This window comes from Aptenodytes patagonicus, chromosome 10, assembly GCF_965638725.1.
Source record: "Aptenodytes patagonicus chromosome 10, bAptPat1.pri.cur, whole genome shotgun sequence".
Taxonomy (NCBI): Eukaryota; Metazoa; Chordata; class Aves; order Sphenisciformes; family Spheniscidae; genus Aptenodytes; species Aptenodytes patagonicus.
The window spans coordinates 14,753,057-14,776,585 of NC_134958.1; the positions used below are offsets into that span (position 1 = coordinate 14,753,057).

Consider the following 23,529-nt stretch of genomic DNA (forward strand, 5'->3'; position numbering starts at 1 on the left):
TTACCTTTAGTTTGAACCAATATTAACAGATTTTTGTATTCCAAGTACTTTACTTTTTGTTTCATGTTTAGCGCAGATGATTGCACGTGGACTCCCAAAATATTTTGTGTTCATTAAAACATTTTAACTGTGTTGTGACCCTTAGTATTAGAGGTGTTAATACTAATAAAATATGTTAATTATAACTTGATGTAAATGTAATAAATACTCAATTCTGGAATTAATTTCATTCTACTTTTTTTTTAATTGATGGCATTTTCTGTGAGGAAAAGAGAATTTTCTGCTAAAAATGCTCAGCTTCATGGACGTTGTCAGCTAATGCAGCTGTGATCATTCAACTTGGCTGCAAACAGTATTGAAATAGGAAAAAACAGGACATGTTAAGGTTAAAATGCAAGAAGCTGGATGGAATCTATAAGCTTAAAATGCATATTATTTAACTGAGGAAACTTTAAAAATTTATTGATCTGCATTGTTCTTGGAGTAATACCTGGTATTATAGGTAACTTCTTTCTTCACCCCAGGTCCTGGAAGGCACACTTATCCTCACTATGTGATATTGTAAGGAGAAGACGACCAGGTTCTCCAGATTTGGTGAATGACTTGAATTTACCTTGGTATCAGTTTTTTACCCATCTTGAAGATCATGATCCTGAAATCTGTGAAAATTCTGAGAAGATGGTGGCTTTTGTTCCACGGGCTGTTGTGTGGACCCCTTCCAAACCATTACAAAGCAATGGTACAAACCTCAGCGATGCAAGACAGCAATGGAAACAAATTCCCATAGAAGCACCACAAGAAGTGGTGAAACTGCAGTGTAAATTGGTAACTGGAGTTAAAGCCGTGTTTGTAGTATTAACACATGACAAAGGATTGACTCTTGCTCTCTGGGATTTTGAGTCGCAAGATGTGACGTATTACCACTTTGGCAAAAATAGTGTTTATGTGGATTGCAGTGAAGAGGTGCCATTATGTCTACTTCTGACAGGTGAGGGGTTTTTTATGTAATTGTTCTGATGCAACCTTCTGATAAAACCTTTTTTTTTTTTTTTAGTGCTCTTCTTTCCTGCCTGCCTGGCTGCTGTTGGCTAATTTCTAATGCATTCTTGCTGAGGTGAAATCCAAATGGAGCCACTGCAGCTTTGCGTCGTTATTTTGGAAGAGAGGCAGTAGACAGAAATGTTGCTGTGTAGCAACTTGCTTATATATTTTTAATTATGGTTTGATTCTTTTATTTAGAGCATGGTCTCTCCTTAGTTCTCTTTGGTTTAACTCAAGAAGAGTTTTTGAATAGATTGATGATCTATGGCAGCGCTGGAGTTGTAGATTCTGTTTGTCATCTCAATGGATGGGAACGATGTTCAATTCCAATACATGCGCTGGAGGTAAAGAAACCTGTTTCATGTCTTACAGATAACGAAAAGACTTCTTTAAAGTAATGAATGCAGTTTAGTGATGTTAATGGTGTTTTTAGACACAATTAAAAGTATGCCTCGGTAACCTAGGGGCAAAAAATAGTGGTTTAGTTACTAAATAAACAATAAAAACCGCAAGTAACCCAGATGAGTAACACAAAAGAAGAAATATAGCAACAGAGTTAACACACATTAAAAAAAAAAAAAAAAAAAATTTAAACTAAGCAGTGCTCAAAAATCCCTCTTAATTGGACCCAAAAGCATTTTTGACAATTTCTGCGGCAGTTTTTGTCCTCTTGCAAAATGTCAAATATTAAAATAAGTGCTTGGAACTAGATTTTTGTTTTTATCATACCGTTCTTGTAAAGCCAAGAGGAGAATTTAAAGCGACCAAATGTTGCTTGGTATCCCATAACAATAGGTGATAAAATATTTTTAATGTACCAGACCACAAAACAAATCTCCTTGTGTCTCTGCAGTTTTCCAGTGCTCTAGTTCTACCTTTAGATGACAGAGATCCTTGTTTAAAAAAAATACTGTTCCAGAAGTCTGGGACTCTGTAACAGTCTGTCCACACCATCATTCAGTACACTGTCAGTCTATGTTTTCAGTTGTGGTTGGAGGGAGGGAGCTTAGATGAAGACATTTGGTAGGGTTCTTTTGGTTTTATTTGAAGGGTGTGATGGAAAGTGAGTTGATGGGGGGAGGGTCACAGCGATGTTCAGTTGCTGTAAGCTTATTCAAAGTCCTGATTCTCGCAGTACTTAACCTTATATCCCAAATCAAACTCTGTAATTGCTGAATTAACATTTTGTCTCTGAAGATACGGGGCAGGGTTTCTGCAAAGCGTATTAAAGGAGCATGGCAGTTACTGAACAGGTCACCTTGTTATTTCAGGCTACAGGTGTTGCACACATAGTTTAAATTTCTTTTTTTCTGCATGTATACTTTGTCACTGAGTATGAAGTAAAAATACTAGCAGTAAGCATATAATATATATTTTTAGAATATGTGCATAATTGTTCTACTGCATGTTTGTCTAGGCAGGTTTGGAAAATCGTCAACTAGACACAGTAGACTTATTTTTAAAAAGCAAGGAAAGTCTTTTCAATCTGTCTGCACCCTGCTCTGGACCTGAACAGTCTACTGATGGCGCATCCCAGTCTTACCTGAAAAGTAAGTGAAATACTTTCAGCTACGCGGAGGTTGACATTAAATTAAATTAAATTAAATTTAAACGGCCTTTCTGTTTATGACTGTGTTTGTAAAAACAGATTTAATTGCCTGTGCTCTTGTATGTTTGGATGATTCTATATTGCAACTTCTCTACTTCTGGAAAATAAGAGAGAAATGGTGCATAATGTGTGGGGTTTTTTGTTGTGTTCTGATATTGGCATACGTATTATAAGTATTTTGATGTGAAGGCAAAGCATGTTACGTATATTGTTTGACACATTTTAGAAGATTTTTGTAGCATACCTTTATGACTTTTAACTTAAATTTTAAATTTATGTGATCAGTCATATGGTAGAATGCAGATGTTTTAACTTTTTATGTAAATATTGCAGATTTGGAAGAGCTGAGGCCAGCTTTAAACTTGCTTTGCTCAGCGATCAAAGAAAATGATATGGAGCCTCACAGTAAACACTTTTCTGAGCAGCTGCTAAACCTCACGTTGACTTTCCTTAGCAAGCAACTTGAAGAAATTTTTGTGCACACAGAGGGTAAGACTACTCATTTTGAATCATATGTAGTAATGTAATGTGTCATTGTTTAGGTAAGTAAGAACAACTAATTTTTTTAATTAAAAGCTTAAATTTGCCTAGAATTAACAAAAAAAAAAGTGCTAGAGTTAAGTGAATGAAAGATGTTATTTAAGGGGAAACACGAGAAATTAATCTGAATACAGTATCTGTGTTAGCCCAAACAACTATGATCAGGCTCTCAGATCAGACAGGATACTGTCAACAGGATTGTTTTGGGATGCGTAAGAATGGCGGAATGGGACTTTCAGGCTATTGCTGGATACATGATGGTAGTGCAGTTAAATGGCTTGAGTTTAGCCCTCAGCTGCTTGTTCTTTTCTCAGTGCTGCCACTTGAAATATTCTGGCACAAATTTTTATGTGGCTGTGGAATGGAATAGACTAGTTTAAGAAACTGATACAGCTGAAAAAATAGCCTACCAGGTTATTTTTTATCTGGAGCACTTCCCAGTCTGATATACTGCGTGGCAACATAGTCACACATCCCAGTATAACCTGAGGGGTGGCAGAGAAGCAAGCAGCAGTGTCTGATGGGGGTTGCAAATGGGATGTGGCAATGCATGACTGCTGACGCTGGCACAGTTGCTGAAATGTTGCTGTTCGAACTACAGCCTAAAAGGTACAAGAATAGAGTAACAGCTGGTATACTAGTGAAGTATTAAAACGACAGAATTCCAGAGGACAATTTTGTTTTGCTAGGGAAAACGGTGGAGAGTAGGGTGACATGTCCCAATGTACAGTGTGCTGTCCAGCTGCTTGGCTCTGAATTGCTGTCTCAGTGACGCTTTTTAGTCTGTGGACCAACAGGCTATTCATGTTAAAGCAGACCTGATTTCTTCTGATACTAAAAGGTGCAGACCATTAACTGTTATTCTTAATAATTTTTTTCTACATGATTTTTAGTAGTCTTTGTTTCTTACTACATGTTTCTTACTTTATGTTTAAAAGTCCCTGCGTTTTAAATGGGACTTATCTGACTAATAATTGGTTGGATTAATAAAAAATTTCAGTTCTCGTTTACTTGTCCCTGAAGGGGCAAACACATCAGTGAGGACAGGGGGACCTCTCTGGAGCACTGGTAGGATTGTGACTGTATCCTGACAGTATGCTGATAGTGGTGGACACTGTCAGTACCTGTACAGGTCAAATTGCAATACAGAGCTGATGTGCTCTTTTGTCTGAGGTGTGTTCTGTTTATTAGTCAGGAGAATGCATTCAACGTTGCTAAGCATTAAAAATGCTGTATTGTTCGTTTCTGTTTAACTGATATCTTGGATGCTCTTGACAGAACCTGATGAATTCCTGCAGAAGGGTGCAGATATTTTAACTGATTACATTATTAAACTTCGAAAATTTCTCAGAAAATATCCTCGACCACAAATAAATACGGTACACACAGGAAGTGATCTTGATGAAGACCTACCTGCATTAGAAGAAAGCCACACGTGGGAAAAACTGACACCAGAGGTAAAAATGAGTAATCCATTTTTTACTATTCTTATTAAATATATTTAAGGAAATTATTAATATGGAAATGTCTTTAAGCTATTGGGGAAAAAAATCAATATAGGAATTATAAAGAGAGTAACACTGAATATCAATGAGATCAGTTTGTTCCATTTTTTCCCCCCTTTTAGGAAGTCATTGCTGAGGCCGTCTTGAGCAACAAAATGCCAGAGGCCCAGACCTTCTTCCGAAGGCATCAGCATCCTGCTCAAAGTCTTCAAGAATTTATTCAGACAGGTTTGAATCTGGTCTATGACCGTCTTCTGAAGGACAATACCAGAGAGGCCTCAGAACTTTTAAGAAATATGGTGAGAGGTGTTCAGTAAGCATGCTGATAGTTCTTAACACTTCTTTACGACTAACGAAATAAATGAATGCTAAGAGTATGGGGAGCATTTAGGTGTCTTATGGATGTATTGATTCTACCACATACATGTATTACAATGAAAATTAACTTGTTTTAAAGAACTGCTTTGATGACTAATGCCTTCAGAATGCTGAGGGAACCTGTTTATGAATGTGTATTGACTGATGTCATGATCAGCAAAGTGTAAAGGTGATTCTGGCAAGTCAGGTGTTCAAGGGTACACAATTTATATCCAGACATGCTAGAGATCACGCAGATTGCTGGGTTGTTATGACACGTTTAGTAACTGGTGAAGCGAGTATCACAAGCGTGATTGTAAAAGGCTGTGTGCTTTGGAAAGAAAGGTGCATTTATTCTATCAATGTACAGCTGCATTTGTGCAGTTTGCATACAATGAGTATCTTCTTTTTTGTTAGGGCTTTGATGTGAAGAAGGAATTGCATAAGATATGTTTCTACACAGTTGATAAACATGTACGAGATTTGTTGGTAAGTGTAGAAAAGGCTTTTTTTGTCTAGCTGATGTTCTCAGGTCTGAAGTCTGATGTGTATTTATGCTGAGAGCAAGCGTTGTATTGAACACACTTTCAGAATGGGAACAAACGGGTTTTGTCCCTGCATCCTTGCAATGTAGTTGCTGAAACATGTCATTGACATGCCAATGATGTTCTTTTGAATTTGCAGTTAAACTAAAAATGGGTTAAAATGTCATTTCTTTGTTCTGGCTCTGATCTAGTTATCATCTGCTTGCACACAGTATGAAGTCCTGGCCCTCTTGTAATTTAAGTGTATTGACCTCAATGCTTCCAGTGTTTTTTCCTACAGTTGGTTAATTCTTTACACTTACAGGATCATTTACAACTTTAATATATTACAAGTAGATAAAAATTGTATTTGGAGGTAATACTTTAATTTGAATTAAAGGTGAAAGTTTTACGAGAAGAAAATTATTTTTCTGAAAAGGAGAAGAAAATGATAGACTTTGTGCATCAGGTTGAAAGCTTTTACTCGGAATCCTTCCAAGAACATAAAGAGATTCAATCTCTTTCCAGGTAATGTGGGTTATCAGTTTTAATTATTAATTAATAACATTAATATGATTTAAAATACGCTGGTTTCTACATTCCATATGATTTACTGCACTAACAAATACAGTCTTCTATAATTTCATTAATTTCACGCTGGTCTTCATTTGCAGAAACAAGGGTCAGTGTGGGAACTGATTACTTTTCTCATTAATGTAACAATTGCTGTCATGTTCTTTCTAGACTAAGTCATGACATACTGTCATCAGTGTAACAGAGGTCTTCTGTTCATGTCATCATCACCGTAAATGAAGTATTTTTAATAACAAATGATATTATTAGAATTATTAATCAAATGAAACATGTTCAGATGGAATGTTTGCTCTGTTTTTGATATACGATATCCATAATATAGCAAACTAAAGTAACCTAGAAAAATAATTTTACAGTTAAATAATTGTAAAAACGTTACGATACTTACCATTTGCTGTGTCAGTTTTGGAAAAATGAGGTAATTCTTTGCTCATTGCTCTGATACGCACTCTCAAACTTTTAGCTGAAGTAAGTCCCTCTACCACTTCCAGAACTCTCTTCAAAATGGACTAGCAAAATCTGTTGACCCTTTCATCATCTTCTCTTTGTTAGATTGTGGACTGTTTTTTAACAGAGTACTAATGCAATACTTCATTGCAGTTTCAAGAACTGGAGAAAGGAACAAGACTTTTCCAGACATACAGCTGTTCTAGACTCATTGTTGAATTGTGATAGACATCGGGTTCACAATAGGAGAGTCAGAGTGATGTTTAACTGGGCTCAGTGGTGGGATGAGCTTATTCAGGAAATGATTCTTCTCCCCAGAAAACCACGCCAAGGCAAGTATTCTGGTACTAAGGACTTAAAAGAAATTGTGAATTAAAAATCTGTCTTTGACGTAGTATATTGCAATTGTGTAGGATTGGCACTGATATAACTAAAGTTGTGTGCTACCACAGTAGGTCACTTATTTTTTGTCAGTGAAAATAGGTAAACAATGTGTTTTCATCCTGTTGCATTCTGGCAGGGATCTGTGTTTTTCCTGTAGAGGAAAATTTGGAACTAGCTGAAAGGGCTTGTCTAATGTATGGCCACTTGTAAATGTCATACTCTGCTACGTTCTGTAATGCTTATTACACTGTAGTATTACATTTAGCTTTTCCAACATAAAGCTCTAACAAGCTGTAACAGTATACTTAATCTCAGCATCATATTTGCAACCGTTCATTAAAAATATGTACACGTATAAAGAAATGTCCGTATTTCCCCAAGTAGTGCGTGTTTGTGCCAGTTTCATCAGTTTGTCTTTTTGAAACACAGAACTCAAGACATGTAATCCTGAGGTTCTTTGGATGCACTTGACAGCCCAGCATGATTGGCTTAGTATTTCTTCATGGATTGAAGAATCTGAGCCCAACCAGACTTTGTGTGGACAAGCTAACTGGCCCCCTCTTACTCCAGACATTATTGACCGGAACATGTTATGTAGTAGCTATATGAGAAATGATATATTAAACAAGCTGGCTAGGTATGTGCCCTTAATGCATTATACTGACTTTCTCTCTTATGTGAAGCCTAAATCAGATAGTTATAGAAGTACATGTTAATAAAATCTTTGATAGGTATTAATTTTTATATTGTATTTAGTGCCCTTTTTTGAAATGGCATAAATCCATTAATAAATTTAATTTTAGTCTTGTACTTGCACTTTCTGTTATCTGAAAACAGTAAGAAACATGAGAGCAATAGAAATCCTCTATCAGCCCTTTGATCTTTCATAGCGGTGGTATTCCTGATGCCCATTTTAATGCAAGGGAGAAAATTCTAAACACATAGCATTTCACTCCTCACGCCTTGTTCTCTGCAGTGAGCTGTAGTAACTACAATACTGTTTGAGCAGCATCAAACGTATTTTGGCACGTTGCGTTTGCCTCAATAGTGAAGTAATCCCCGAGGAGGAAAGGTCTGCTTTGTAATTTTGAACTGAAAACACCCTTCAGAACTTGTTAGAGGGATGACTGTCTAATCAGTGTGTATGTTCTTCCTCTTTTCTGATAGAAATGGAATTTTTGTCTGTTCTGAGTTGGAAGATTTTGAACTTCTGCTCCAAAGACTGTCTTACCTTGGGGGAGTGCTGCAAAATCCTCACCCTGTTCCAAAATGCAATGCTGCAAGTGGTTTGGACTTCCATGCTCGTTTTGTCCTTCACTGTTTAGAACATAATTTGCAGCATCTGTTATACACTTACCTGGACTATTACAGGTATGGATGCTTTTCATCCCTCAAATCTCATGCAGATTTAAATAATGAAACACAATTTTAATGGTTGGCAGTAAGAGTTTTCCTCGACCTTTCCTGTTTGGCGAGAAAGACTGCTTGGGTCACAACAGTGTCATTTAATGAAAAACTGTGGGGCAGTGCGTTAGGTTTCATGCCGTGTTTTGAAGCTTGATTCAGATTGTCTTGTCAATATTAATTTGTGTGTCAGTCATCAAAGGAAACAATTACAGTTGTAATTAGTATAATGTTATAATCAATACAATCTTAAATGAACCAAGACAACTTGTTCTTCAGAAACTTTCTCACTTGAGCACAAGTATGAGTTCATTCTTGATACGTTCACAAATAAAGAAATTGCTGGTTCCACCTAAATTAGGATTAGTTGGGATTTGAAGGAGAAAGCAATATTAGGTATTGGAACTATATGAATACTTTCCACTTAATGAATACTTTGCAGTTAAAATTTCTTAGCTGTAACTCCAATCTAACAGTGTAATTATTAAGAAGGTAAAAGTGGACCAGAAAAAAACGAACAAATCTTTTTTTGGTTTTTTGTTTGTTTGTATAATCAATTTTAGTTTGCATAACATATTTAGACTATTCAGAGTGGTATTTGTGAGTCAAGTCCCTTCTTTGGAAAGTGTTTGGGCTTGTCAGGTCTAGAAACTATTACTTTGATTTTCGGAAGCAAGCAAGCACAGAAACATAATCTTAAAGAAAAGAACTGTCAGAGATGCTATACCAAGCTAAAGCTGTACATCTTGTAGAGAAGGGTGATGTGATTTGACTCTTTCATAAGAATGGATGAAATAAGTCACTGTAACACCAAGTCAGATGCTCTTAATTTTTAATGCAGTGTTATTTTGGGGCAGAGGATGGTCACAAATACTGTATTTTCACTGTGCTACTACTCGTCTTATTTCCAGTTTAACTCCTTCAAATTGCCCTATTTTGGATAACAAGGAATTGCATGAAGCACATCCCTGGTTTGAATTCCTTGTGCAGTGTCGAGGGGTTGCCAGTAATCCACGAGGTAGGAGTCTGGCCTCGCTCAGGAGGTGGTCCGATGTTTATTCTGCTAGCTGAGTATTTGGCACAGCTGGATTTAATTCTCTGCTCTGTTGCAAACTGTTTTTTGACCGTGGCAAATCATTTACACGTGCATCAGCTCCTCGTCTCTAAAATGTGGATTATAATTCCTATTTAAACTGTACATAAAGATTTGGAGGCTGTAGATACATGAGAATTATTTTGTGTACGATCATCATTACCTCCAATTTGATTATGTTCCCAACAGGTTGAACAGAAGAATTCATAATGAAATGCATACGCTATTAAAATTAAAGCTTCCTCTGGTTCTTGTGGTGCATTTTGACTTCTCTGCCCCTTGGATTATGTGTTTGGGGTTTTTTTGTTACTGTCATTGAAAATCAGTAGAATTTGTGCCCTTAACTCATTTCACTTTTTTAAAAAACATTTCATCTTTTGTACAGGCACACATTAACAAATAATAACAATAAGCCCAAGTGAAGTTTTTTCGGAAAGTGTGACCAGTGTACAATAAAGAATTGAAGCAATACAATGCTAAACTGTGGCACTCAATCCAAATCAATCTGTGTAGGTAAAACTGTGGTTTGAAACTGGGGAAAGCTTGGTAAAATTTAGAACAGCTTAACTGTATTTATCAGTAAATTGAGAAAAATTACTATTAACAACAAAAAATAGAAAATTCATTTTTCATAGTCGTAGAACAGTTTTAATGCATGATTTAATGATTTAATATTGTTTTTGCATGAAATTAAATCTCACTTTTTTTCTTCGAAGATCCAAAGATGATTTTTCAGGCTAGTCTAGCAAATGCTCAGATCTTGATTCCTAGTAATCAAGCCAGTGTGAGTAGCATGCTCCTGGAAGGACGTACACTATTAGCACTTGCTACTACAATGTATGCACCTGGAGGTATTGATCAGGTACTGTGTGCAACAAATAGTTGATAAGCTTTTGGTGAAGTTCTCACATGGTGTTGAAAACTCAAAATAAAAATAAATATGCTAATGCCATCATATAATTTCTTCTCATATAAAAATCTGGTTTTGGTGTTCCGTGTTTCAGTGTTGACCAAATGAAGAGCGGTTCAAGGTTACATGATTTAGAAATAGCAAGGCACAGTGGCTGTGAGTTTGAGTATTTAACTCCTTCATAAGAGTTACAGCTGAAAGTGTTTATAGGCACTTGTGTTCCTCAAATACGTTTAGTTTGGAAAAATATTTTCAATAAACTTTTAAAATGGTGCGCCTGTATTTGTTAGACAGCTATCCCCTTTTGTAGTCATTTGTAGTTTTTAAGTAAATGAAGCAATGGGTAACTGGACTGCTTTTCTGCTTGGATCTGTACAGGTGTTATTCAGCTTCCATATTTTTATTTTTAAAGGCCGAAAATCTGGACACATATCAAAAACTTCGGCTTACTGGTTACATTCTGTTAACCAGTTGCATTGTGCTATAGAGATCAAAAAGCACATTATGAATGATTGTACTTTTAAAAGAAAAATGTTCGGTGAACCACATGTTGGAACAGAAGTTATTAATACAGATAGCTTTTTGATACATAGCACAGTAACCTAAAACATCAGGTAGTGTTGAAGATATGTCTAACATAACTTAAAAGGATATTACAGGAAAAAATTATACTTTCTGTGTTGTCACCGTATACCAAATTCCCATGAGGTAGTTTGTTTGGCGCATTCAGAGATTGTTTTATTATTATCTTAATGCACTTTCTTCTTCCTAATGAAGTAATTTTGCTTCCTTGCAATGTAGGTGTTTCAGAATGAAGATATGGAAAAACCTCTAAAGAAAGTTGATCCACAGCTCTTAAAAATGGCCTTGACTCCTTACCCCAAACTCAAAGCTGCTCTCTTTCCCCCGTGTACTTCTCATGGAATTTTGCCACCTGACATCTCTCTCTACCATCTTGTTCAGGTACACAAAATGCTTCTCGGTAGTGCAGAACAAAAATAAACTAAGAGAAGCTTGTTTTCAGCTAAAGCCTGGAGGGTGGGACCATATGTTGGAATCCTTAATTTGGAGCTAAAGTTTATAGCTTTATTCTGAACATTTTTTTTAAATAGTATCTAAATATTGTGAGTTTGGCTTCCCCCCGCCCCCCCAGACATGTAAAGACATCTGCAGTGTTTAACTTCAGCAGTCCTGGAATGTCAGAGGAGTGGTATTCTTGCAGTGTTCAGTGGGCAGGTTGTTTAGTATTACAAAAATTAAAATGTTTTGAATTGTCTAAGGGAAATTGAAATTTAGAATTAAAGGGTAGTGTCTCATGGCACGTCATGACACATTTCTGGGCAAATGTCTTTTACTTCAGATCTGTGGTATGAGATAAAGTTGGAAGAAATGCTACAAATTATTCATTATTAGGACAGTGTTAACTTTGCTAAGATCACAGTTTAGCAAAATACTTAAGCGTGTTCTTTCCCTATTTCCTTAGACCAAAGTCTAAGCCTTTCTTTGCACTTGTTTGCGTTCTGATCCTACAGAGTAGATAAATATGTACCTTTGAGAGAGAAATGCGCAAGATACATCACTGCTTGATAGCAGCACAGGCCATTCCTGACTGTCTGCTGCTATAGCTCCCTAAATATTCTATAGTCTGGTCTGATGTGAAAATCTTAAGCTGTCTCAATATATTTTGGTTTTAATCTTTCAGTCATTAGTGCCCTTTGATCCCACTAAATTATTTGGCTGGCAGTCAACAAATACTCTTGCTGTATCAGGTATGTTACTTTCAAGTTTTACATGCTTTTCTAGCCTGAGCACCTAGGATAAAATACTTTCCAGTGGAATGATTTGGCAGATAAACTTATTCAAAAGGCCATTTCTTCTACAAAAAAAAAAGTGTAATTTACTAAAATTTTGTTTTGAAATTGAAGTGTAGATAGGTTACCTTTTTCCATTAAGCTCTTCACAGATGGAATTTTTTCTACATGTATTATGAGATAGAAAAGCAGTATTTTCTTTTAAAAGCAAGTTGAGGGCCTAAGAAGTGATCTAGAGTTCCGATTTTACGACGAGAATTGGAATTTCAGTGGGGTTTGGGTATGCTGAGATTTGTATTAGAACAAGAGGAGAGATATTTGATTGTCATCTCATTTGTGGCTGAAAGCCATTTTCAATGTTTAATCCAACTGTTTATCAGCTCATAAAAATGATGATATTCTTTCTAGATGCATCAAGTGACTTTCCTCATTTTTCATCCCCTGAACTGGTGAACAAATATGCTATAATGGAACGACTGGATTTTTTGTACTATTTGCACCATGGACGTCCATCATTTGCTTTTGGTACATTTTTGGTCCAGCAGTTAGTAAAGAGCAAATCCCCCAAACAGTTGTAAGTCTTCTCAGAAATGATAGTTGGATAGTTCTGTTGAAGTTACAATCTAGCACATTAATCCTCCCCAACAGCAAACAAGTGGTGTGCATTGCATCACTTGAAATTTTAGGTGTCCTAGGAGTCTATTCAGTCTAGCATCGAGTAGGATAGAAATAAAATATCACCTAAAAGAAGGTGAGCTTTATTTTGAGTTACCTAAGTAAAATCTGCACAATGAAAGCAAGGAATGAAAAATGTTCCAGTCATGTCAAACACAGGTAGGCTTTTCTTCTAGGGACCTGAGCCTCTAGATCACTTTGTAGAAAAAAAGATGCCCCTTTTCTTTGACATTTCCCAAGGATGACACTTCTTTAGTTAAATTAATAAGACAAATAATGTACTGGAGATTGAAGGAATTAAATTTTCTGGCTGAAGCTTCAAAATGATGTGTTCAAAAGGATACAATCAAATTACACATCTTGCTTGAATATATTAAATTTACTATTAAGTATATTCCAAGTTAGTAGCAGTTACATCAGAACAAATCACTTTGTTTCTAGAATGTCTTGTTTGTGTATTAGTCACTTTGTTTCTTTTCATCATTTCTATACAAATCAGTTTCTCTTGTGTAAACAGATAAGATCTGGGCAAAAAGGAAAACATATGTTAATGTAGACTGAAGTACTTAGTAGTTTAAAAGACAGTCAAGCATGCACGGTTTTTCCAGTTACTACTCTGGAAAAAATCTCAGATAACCAATAAACCAGCCACTGTAGAACCCTTTAGGGTACCTTTTTGGCTTAGCGCAATCCGCAGATCAGTTTCAGGTCCTTGATGCTGCAGTGCTTGGATTGTAAACTCTGCAATGGGACTTTTTGCACTAAAACTGCTGACAGGTGTTTTTTATTAATTATAATATCAAATGCATTGGCTTTAGTTTTTGTTAAAGTTTATTAAATTGCAAAGTGTGTAGTTATCATGTGTGAGGCTTTATTCTCATACCTACATTTTTTCATAAATATGAAACTTTTGGTTTGTAAATACCTTTCATGCTAATAAAGTCTGTGAGTTTAATAAACCTTGTAGGTACTTGTTTACATGGGGAATATTTGTGTTTGAAAATTGGTTAAAAATCATACGTGTTAACCAGTGTTCTTTTTGTTTCAGGATTCAGCAAGCAGGAAATGAAGCCTATATTTTAGCTCTTTCTTTCTTCAGTGTACCTTCAGTAGGAGCAGCCTGTGTGTGTTTCCTAGAATTGCTCAGTCTCGACAGCCTCAAACTCAGGGTCGATATTAAAGTTGCAAACATGATTTTCAGCTACAGAACTAGGAATGAAGAATCTCAGCACAATCAAATAAGAGAATCTTTGGGTAAGGGTGTCTTTTGTTCGTTTTAAAATAGGGTACTATGTATTTATTGGGAAGAGAAGCAGAGATGGATTGAAAGATGGTGCCTAACTTCTCAGGAATGCAGTAAAAGCATCCTGTCCTTTGAAGAGCTAAAAATTTTGCTCTTCTTTTATTCCTGCTTCTTACTAATTTTGAAGGTGCATTTTGAACCTAGCATACCAAATAAAGCAGGAAGACTGTAATATGACATGCAGCCAGAATTGCGGGAGTATCTAATAGACACTGTCAAACAGCTGCCTAAGGCTCAGTGTAATATTTAGTAAGGTTCAGCCTAATGTTGTAATAATATAACTAGAGGATTCAACAAAGGGACATTACCAAATCTCTTTTCTCTTCCGTACTTGAAAACTGTCTTACAGCTGCAGTGAAATCAGATGTTCAAAGCTGTAATGAAATTAAATTTATCCTAGGAATAACTTTAGAAAGTGGAATTTCTAACTATAGGTCCACAGGTGTCTTTTTGTCCCAATTAGGAAACTACTGGCATTTATTTATATTTTCCTGATCATTCTAAAAACATAGATGTTATTTAAAACTATAGGTAGAGCTTATTTAAAAAAGCCAAAAGGTTATGTGGTTTGAAAGTTGAAATTCTTTTTCAAAAATCATGTAGCCACTTTGGTGCCAGACTTGGCCTAGTTATTGAAGCATGTACATTAATAGGATTTGTTCTGCTTGTTGATTCTGGTACTTTTGAAAATACTACCCTTACTCTAATCCCAAATAGCATCTCAGAAATAGTAATACGTTCTTTTAAACAGTTGAAAAGTTAACAAAATTGGCTAATGGTGAAAAAGCAGCAGCAGCAGAAGTTCTTATCTCCTTAGAAGAAGCCTTTTGGGATGCAGTTGAGCGTCAAGGAATAAAGAAGTGAGTAAAACATGATTTAAAGGATTATGCTCAAATTGAGATAGAGCGCTGAATTTTACCATTTGTGTATTCAGATAATATTAAAGAGATCCGTGTGTGTTTTATTGCAGTAAACTGAACAACAATATTTAAATTTAGAATATAGTCTCAGTATTTCAAATAGTAGAGGTAATAGAGGTATATTGGCAAGAATAAGGAAGTGCAGTCAGCACGTTAGACTCCCTGTTCCACAAAGCTCTTGCAGCACGCTTAGGAGTGAAGATTGTTGACTTTTTTCCAAAGTCTGCATTGTCAAGATAGGACAGTGTACCTGCCTTGGTGGGTGGGAATGGTGGTAGTATGGAAGTAGTGGTAGTATGGTAGCGTAGTATGGAAGCTCCCACAGTGGAATGTGACCTCATCTGTAGTGAAGTCAGTGGAAGTGCTGGTGTTGCCATTTGCAGGCAATGGATCTCAGGGCACGTGATGACTTTGTACATTGTTAACATCTGGTATAAATACCAGTTTATTGCAGCTGAAACTCTTTAAATTCCATGCAGGACATCTAGTGACTCTAGAAGGCAGTGGTCTTTGGTAATGCAGTTCTGTAAACTCCATAATACTGGACTGAGTACATCTTACCTAAAGGAATGTGCCAAATCCAACGACTGGCTGCAGTTCATGATCCAAATCCAGCTGTACAGCTACCAGCCAGATGAGGTAAGCTATCTGTGTATGATTTTAAATGAAGATAGAGTTTATCAAGAATGTTCTTTGTCTGTGATGTTAAAAAAAAAAAAAAGAAAAAATAGATTCTTTTAACAAGAGAATATAACTTTGTGGAGACAATATAAAATTGAAGCCTCATTAGTTTCCAGGGAGTTAGAAGTTGTCTCAGGATGCTCGATATCCTCTGATTGTGATAGCCATTCTCTTACAGCCGGATTTCCCAACTTTTCTACTTTTCCTCTCCCTCTTGGTATATGAAAAGCTAACACAAGACAAAGGAAATTGACTCCAGAGGGAGCTGACTGTTCAGCAGATATAATAATATACTTCTAAGAGCATGAAAGCTAACTATTAAAAGAGAAGATTAGGAAAAAAATTCCTTGTTTGAAAAATCTTACGTGATGTTATTAATCAGTAGTGGAGAAAACAATTTGCAGAGAGGAGTGATTTGAATGTCTCTTTGAAGTGAATTGGACACAAAAGTATTTGCCAAGAAGGGACTTAATTTTCATTTTAAATTTAGTTAAAATTATGACATACTCATACTGTTTGTAAGTTTAATTTAAAATCATTTAGTTACTGTTTTTTTTATTGGAGAGTTACCATATGTTCAATGTGAGTTTTAATAAAGCCACTCATCTTTCCTTTCAAAACTTACATCGATTTTTGTGTAAAGATACTTAAGCTTTTGAGAATCCAAATCTTCCATTTTTGGTTTTGAACGTAATTTAAAAATTAATAAAATATTACCAATTTGTAAAAATGAAAAGCAATTTGGGAAAAGTAATGTGAGGAAGTTAACTGGAAAATTCCAGGTAAGATGATACTTAGGAGACCTCGGATTTTAACTTTGATCTCTTTGTTGTTTTCTTGAAAAGAGAAATATGTAATTATACACAGCAACTAACTAGACACTTTTCATGATATGCTGTTAGCGGTACAAGAGACATGACAAAAACGAGTGTCTCTAGGAGGTATTTTAGCTTCATGTAAAAGGATGAGCTTCAATATTTTATTAGAATAATTCATACCTACAGAACACTTTTTCCTCTCTAGGTCTCCAAAAATGTTCTAAAAAATCAAATTGAAGAATGTTTTATTCGTCTTTTCTGTGTATTTAGTGCTTCAGTCCTTCTTCCCCCTCGTTCTCTTTGGATCTCACTCTGTATAGATGCTTTTGGTTCTGTTTTCCTAGGTAATTTCTGTCCTTCAAGATTTCACTCCCATTTTACAAGATCACTTGATGTTGGCGTTGGAGAAGTTACCATTTTTGTGTCCTGATGCAGGGAGTCCTGAACACAGTGCTGCCAGTGTGTTCAAGAGCAAATATGCAGATAGTCTCTTTCAAATCCTTTTTCAATGTCAGGGGAACTCCAACCCTTCATGTTACCTTTTGACTGAAGGATTGAGAGAGCACGCTCCCATTCTGAGTGTTTTAGCAGCATGTTTCCAAGTGAGTATTGATGAAGTTATTTATCTTTTAGAGGAATAAGTAATTAAAAAGTGATGGTTGTGCATAATTATGTTAAATGGTAGATATGTAGGTTACATTCAAGTTTTTTTTCTGTTTTTGTAGTAATTGTAAATAGTATGACATAGTTGGCCAAGTGATATATAACGAGGTGATGTTTGTCTCTGGTTATTATAAAACCATCATTTTTGTCATTTGACAGGATGCAAACATTATTCATTGTCTCTGTGTTTGGATAATTACTACTGTGGATGATACTACCAGAGCTGAAGCAACAAACCATATTCAAAGCTCAGCAGAAGATCACAAATGGGATCTTCATGACCTATCAGTTATCTGGAAAGTCTTTTTAGGAAAGCAAAAAAGTAAAACGCTTCTAAATGGCTTTCAGCTCTTTTTAAAGGTAAGGTAATGTCTTTTTAGTGGTATACTTGAGTGTATCTCAAATCATCTTGGAGAGGAGATGGCCTATAGATTCCCCCTCTGTCTTGCTATTTGTGGCCTAGATAACCTGGGTGTAATCCACTGAAAATCCCAGTCAAGTAAGAAAATCTTTGCATGGAAATTCTTCCAATTATTACAAATTTGCAGATCATATATCAACCTTGCATGCCATTTTAATAAATGAGAACTTTGTTGTTCTGGTGCTGAGGAAGACAAATTCTACATTTATTGAGGTACTTTCAGGAAATAATTATAACCTATTTTTGTGTCTTAAAGGATTCCCCTTTACTGTATATACTGGAGATGTATGAACTATGTATGAACTGTAAAAAATACAATGAAGCTAAAACCAAACTGGACAAGTTTCAGGAAAGTCTCACAAAAGTAAGCAAATTCATTTTCTCCAATTGTCTTTGCCTAGGTCTTCCCTTATTAGAATGTGATAGGCATCTAATGTCATATATGAAAGTAATGAAAAAGGGTATGCTTAGAACTATCTAGGAGCTGATTTGTGAAGCAGTAGGTTTCAGCAGATTCTTTTTATTGCTGGCAGTTGATGGAAAAATGTTTTTGACAATTCAAAACCCGCAATGCATTTTTCTAAATCATTTTAAGTTGATATGGGCAGATTGAAATACAATGTCATCCTCCTTGTGTGAGCAGTTTACTGTTTGAAGGTTGGCATTGACTCAAGTAGGACCACTGTTGGTAAATTGAATTATTTGTGGTAAGTGTGGGATATTCTCTATTCTCTGTTGACCAGGGCAAGTCAATACTGAGCTGATAAACAAGTGACTTACAGGGAATATCTGTTTAAGAAAGACAACTTTTTTGAATATGTTTCAAAGTTTCTGAAAAAGTCTGTGATATTGCTGTGATATTGCTTTAGTTTTGGTAGTTGTGTAGACTTTTCTTTGAAAATGACTCAGTGAACTGAATTACACACTTTGATTGAAACACTGATTTAGCAGTTGGTTTTAAGAGGACCAAAGTGTTTTCATGCAGTGTTCCTTGTTTGTCACATACAGATGTTTTCACAAATTATTTCAGTTCTTTCCATCACAATTTTCTAGTTCCCTGAATACCTTGGAAACTAACATTCCATGTCATTAGTGGCTTTCCTTCCTGCAATTCAAGCTAAGGCTGGATCGGTTTCCTTTCCTATGCGCCACTCACATAGTGGATATGCCAATAAAGTATACAGCTCTATGACAAGAGCTATTAATCTAGCAATTTATTTTATCTGTCCATTTCTGGTCTTTCTTGCATCTTTTATCTCTTCCATGATTATCAGGAGTAATTGGTGGCCACCCTGTCATAAAATTTACTACTTTCATATCAAAGTCAAACACACATCAGTGACGGATCAGTGCCCCCTTGGGAATGGCAGTTCATTGTTTCTTAAAGGAGGCAGATCTGGTACGCCTTCCATTTCCAGTGTGATTCCCACCAAAATGCAGAACATATTTGCAAAAAAAAACCCCAACACTTAAAAATCTTTATCTACACAGCTTAAAACTGAAGATGAACCAGCAGCTTCAGAATTACCTGTACAATGGTTGGAATCACAAGCATTGGTTCTTCTTGAATTGATGATGCAGCAATGTAGAACGGAATATGAATTAGGAAAGCTTTTACAGCTGTTTGCCGCAGCAGATAGTCTTCTACTCAATGGTAAATACAGCTTCCTCTCTTAGATCATATTACTGCTTTAATCTCAAGACCACATACAATGTTTTTGGAGTGACTGAAAATGTTTTCTTTAAGTGTATTCATACTGTTTTATTTTTGTGTAAGAATTTATATAACCAGAGTTGGTCCTTATGGTGAATTGCAGTGGTGAAAATGTAATTGTGTAAGTCTGGGAGAATGATTATGTGCAACTGTTGATGAGGAGTGCACAGACTATCTAGAGAAGTATTTTAGTTATGGATTTAGAGCTTATTTTCAGTCCCATGAAAGCTTTAGAGTGCAAAATCTGTACTCCTCCTCTGGCAGGGTTGCTGCTGAAATAAGTAGCAGAATTTCCTCAGGTTTAGAAACCAGCTGCCTTTAATTGTTTATAAACTCTTAAAACAGGCCCTTATGTGAAGAAACTCTGTGCACTCTGTGAGACCCTGAAGGATTCCTCCATATCAATTAATCGCTCCATCCTAACCAGTTACGATGTGGAGACATTTCAGAGTGAGTGCAGATCAATTCTGGAGCAGCTACAAGAGAAAGGAATGTTCTCACTGGCTCGGGAGGTAGCAGCACTAGCTGAATTGCCTGTGGACAACGTAGTTACCCAAGAGGTACAGTATAGTTAAATAATGATATTCACCTCTTAATACTCCTATTACTGGCAACATTGAGAATGTTACTTCTCAGTCTTCCTGAAACACAAATTTTTCTTCAAATCGCTTTTTATTTTAAATGCAAGTACACCAAACAAGTTGACGATAAGTGCTGGGCTGAAAAGGACAGTGTAGCTTTCCTTATTCTCATACTGTTTTTACTTGCTATACAATCAGTTTTATTTGGTGAGAAAAATAGATGGATTTGTTGCATATTGAGACACTTAATCTAAATTCAATTTTTCAGTATTCTAGCCATCCAGTGTGATTTTTCTTTTTTGGAAAGATAGTTATTTAAAACCTTTGTAAATTTTGCAGGTTCTAAGAGATCTACATCGTTTAAGAGACATTGGACAGTGGCATCAAAACCAGACAAGAATTGAATTCTGGAAAAAATGTAACGACAACTTCATTAAAAATTCAATCTCCAGCAAAGCTGCATCTGATTTTTTTTTTAATCAGGCAAACACGGTATTTGAATCTTTAGCTCATGAGAAGATAAACAGCATTATGGAGAGACGTTTGTTGCTTACCCTAGCTGGCCATTGGCTAGCTAAGAATGACTCGGTGTCACTGCACAAATTAGAAGAAATAGAGAAACAGATCTGGATTTGTCGCATCGCACAACAAACGTTATCCACAGATGAGGGGTCAGGCAAGTCGAGATTTTCCTCCCATATTGTAGTGAACAGGGATCTTACCTTTGATAACTTAGCTAAGGAGTTTTCTTTTTCAAAGCTACCTGCTCTGAACACACCAAAGTACTTAAAACTAGAGGGTCTTGCATTCAGAGAGTCTCAACAGACCTTGGCTAATGATGAGGAGGAATCACTCAGGTTTCTGATCGGATGCCTTCTTGATGAAGGAAGTGTGCATGAAGCCAGCCGTGTTTGTCAGTATTTCCATTTCTACAACAGAGATGTTTCAGTGGTATTGCATTGCAGAGCTCTGGCCTCAGGGGAGACTGATTTAGACAAATTACACACAGATATTCAGACTCTCCTTGTAGCAAGAGAGAAGACATCTGAAAGCAGTGCATCTCAGCAAAGCAGAGTCCCAAGTGGTAAGTAACACTAACCAATTCAGCCACTTGACAAGTAGTACCATTGCTGGGGTTTCACTGGATTCTTCCTCTTTTGTTACAGTGTTAATTTCCCCCCAAATTTCTGCAGTAAATAAGGTCTTCCTGACAGCAGGTTATCTCCTTGGTTCATAAATACTCTAGTGAAAAGAATGTGAAGCCTTGTAATATATATTGCTTGTATGTGCTTCAGACAGGGTGTTTCTGTATACAGTTTCTATAGTCTCTTAACCGTTCATTTTTTATAGTTCACAATTCTGTTCCAGTAAAGTAGCACTGAACATCTATGTTCCTGCTTTTAGAATACACACTCTAATAAATCTTGAGTGTGTTCCTGGAGCTGAAACATGGAAATGCTTTAATTAATATTTTCTCTGAATTCTTTGTACGTTATAAAGGGTTTAGTGTTTCTTGTTAATAGCAAGGCTGATAATGTTTATATATAAAGTACTCTGTGCATATTTATGAAGTCTGAATGAGAAAGCTGTCAGCTGGAACATTACTTTCTGATACTAACATGTATAAAGCTTAATAGGAATAGAAGAGAATAAATGAAGCCTAAGCCATCAGAAAGACTGCTGAACCCTTATGTTCTCTTATGCTTAGGAATTTTACATCTGAGATATTATTGTGGATATTTTAGCTCATTTGTGTTCTGTCATATTGTTTGTACCCTAAAACTTAAAAAAAAAAAAAATCACAGGTATCAAGAGCACAGTTTTCAAGGACTGAGAACGTATTATGTATTTGCTACAGATTTCTGGAGTCTTGCTCTAAGTATAAGGCTTGTCGGTGTTATCTGTCTTTATGAGAAAGGAATTTACAGTATTTTTGTTTCCAGCATCAAGCTTAGAAGACTGGACGCACATTGTGGCTCCATCTCCAGATGATCAGGTTGTTATCAGTCTGAAGGCTCTCATAGATGAATGTGTCCATGGAAGAAACTACTGCAGACAGGTTCTCTGTTTATATGAACTTTCTAAGGTATGTGGCTAGTAACATTATTGAAGAAACAAGTGGTTTGTATCAAGCTGTGCTGTGTAAGTTTGTGGAGGAAAGGATAGAGTGGTGAAAGTACTCATCAGGTGCCTGAAACAAGCTTCAGAGGGTGAAATTACCAAGCCTTTGTGTGGAAAAATGTCCAGATGCTTCCTAGGCATGAAGTGTTGAAATGAACTCAACTCCCAGACTCCCCAGGCCCCTACCTCTGATTCCACTAAGCCAGATTTCAGCCTGTGTCTCTTTGATATGCCTTTTTTATAATCTTTCAAGCATATGTTGTTCATCTAGCACTTTGCTTTAGGCCTTTGTTGTGGGATGCCTTCATAATCAACACCAACCCAGAAGTAGACAAAGAGATAGCAGCTGCCTTAGAAGTTTTAGCATGGAAGTGCTCTGCAGGCTCCACACAGTGGCAGCGCTTTACCCAGAAGCTGCTCAGAGGAGTAGCTAATAAGTTCCAAGTGGTTTGACCCAGACAGTGATAGGAGAAGTAGCAGACTGTTGTTTGCTGCCTCTCTGCTCCTTGACCTTCATAACTGCCAGCAGCCCACCTCTGCTTCTTCTCCAGAGGGTGCTGCTGAACACTTCTTTCAGGGTACAGAACCCCTTTCCATGGTACTTGGTCCGTATTGTTGGAACGTAGCATTATTTTTTTCTGAATAAAACCAGCAGGTATTTCTTCTAGGTATTTTAAGTGTTAAGGTTTATATTTGGTTCAGGAAAGCATCTCTGTCCATGGCGACAGCTCTGTGAGTATTAAACTTCAAATACAAAGTACTTACATGCCATCCTGATCTGGAGAACATTAATACTGAAGATATACAGATGAAGGCACTGTTAACTGATACGAGGACGGATTATGTTTGCATTTTTTGAAACTGAGTTTTGCCTGCTTCTCCCGCGCTCCCCTCTTACATCAGCTCATCATTAAGATGATGTATGGCAGGTCAGTGTATGTTCTGGACTGGAATTTTTGCTGTGTAGAATTTTCTAAGTGTATGTGTATTTCTTAGGAATTGAACTGCTCCTACAGTGAAATGTCAGCCCATGACCCTGAAAAAGTGCTTCGAGCAATTCTGTCGTCCCATCAGCCAGACAGATGCAGGAAAGCTCAGGCATTCATCACCACGCAGGATCTCCAGCCTGAAACTGTGGCAGAGCTAGTGGCTGAAGAAATCACACAAGAATTATTGGCGTCTTCAGAAGGGAAAGGTAAAGAGGCTTGAGCTTCTATTTTAGCATTTTTGGTTTGTAAGTGTGGTATCTGTGTATCTAAAAAACAGTCCTTGCTCTCGAGATACTTGAGTGCTAATGATAGTTAGTAATGTTTGGGCAGCTCTTGTATAAGGTTTGTAAACCTTGTACACCTTGTATAAGGTTTTGTACAAATGTCTATTTTTAGTTACCTTTGTGTCCAGTGTGGTGTTGCA

At 36.5% G+C, this 23,529-nt stretch overlaps 1 protein-coding gene across 2 annotated transcripts in view; it reads left to right on the forward strand.

Moving 5' to 3' along the window:
* The window catches only part of SPG11 (SPG11 vesicle trafficking associated, spatacsin), a 35,428-nt gene that overhangs the window by 4,413 nt on the left and 7,486 nt on the right, over nucleotides 1–23,529 (forward strand). For both annotated transcript variants that reach the window (XM_076348165.1, XM_076348164.1), the window contains 27 exons: nucleotides 525–988; nucleotides 1,240–1,385; nucleotides 2,459–2,591; nucleotides 2,984–3,139; nucleotides 4,469–4,647; nucleotides 4,818–4,994; nucleotides 5,470–5,541; nucleotides 5,977–6,104; nucleotides 6,771–6,949; nucleotides 7,431–7,638; nucleotides 8,169–8,372; nucleotides 9,317–9,423; nucleotides 10,215–10,360; nucleotides 11,210–11,371; nucleotides 12,111–12,177; nucleotides 12,628–12,793; nucleotides 13,943–14,148; nucleotides 14,949–15,057; nucleotides 15,597–15,756; nucleotides 16,961–17,218; nucleotides 17,439–17,639; nucleotides 17,957–18,064; nucleotides 19,192–19,354; nucleotides 19,760–19,974; nucleotides 20,335–21,079; nucleotides 21,939–22,081; nucleotides 23,113–23,311. In XM_076348165.1, the coding sequence (XP_076204280.1) occupies nucleotides 525–988; nucleotides 1,240–1,385; nucleotides 2,459–2,591; nucleotides 2,984–3,139; nucleotides 4,469–4,647; nucleotides 4,818–4,994; nucleotides 5,470–5,541; nucleotides 5,977–6,104; nucleotides 6,771–6,949; nucleotides 7,431–7,638; nucleotides 8,169–8,372; nucleotides 9,317–9,423; nucleotides 10,215–10,360; nucleotides 11,210–11,371; nucleotides 12,111–12,177; nucleotides 12,628–12,793; nucleotides 13,943–14,148; nucleotides 14,949–15,057; nucleotides 15,597–15,756; nucleotides 16,961–17,218; nucleotides 17,439–17,639; nucleotides 17,957–18,064; nucleotides 19,192–19,354; nucleotides 19,760–19,974; nucleotides 20,335–21,079; nucleotides 21,939–22,081; nucleotides 23,113–23,311 (5,201 nt within the window). The remainder of the gene's footprint in view (nucleotides 1–524; nucleotides 989–1,239; nucleotides 1,386–2,458; nucleotides 2,592–2,983; nucleotides 3,140–4,468; nucleotides 4,648–4,817; nucleotides 4,995–5,469; nucleotides 5,542–5,976; nucleotides 6,105–6,770; nucleotides 6,950–7,430; nucleotides 7,639–8,168; nucleotides 8,373–9,316; nucleotides 9,424–10,214; nucleotides 10,361–11,209; nucleotides 11,372–12,110; nucleotides 12,178–12,627; nucleotides 12,794–13,942; nucleotides 14,149–14,948; nucleotides 15,058–15,596; nucleotides 15,757–16,960; nucleotides 17,219–17,438; nucleotides 17,640–17,956; nucleotides 18,065–19,191; nucleotides 19,355–19,759; nucleotides 19,975–20,334; nucleotides 21,080–21,938; nucleotides 22,082–23,112; nucleotides 23,312–23,529) is intronic.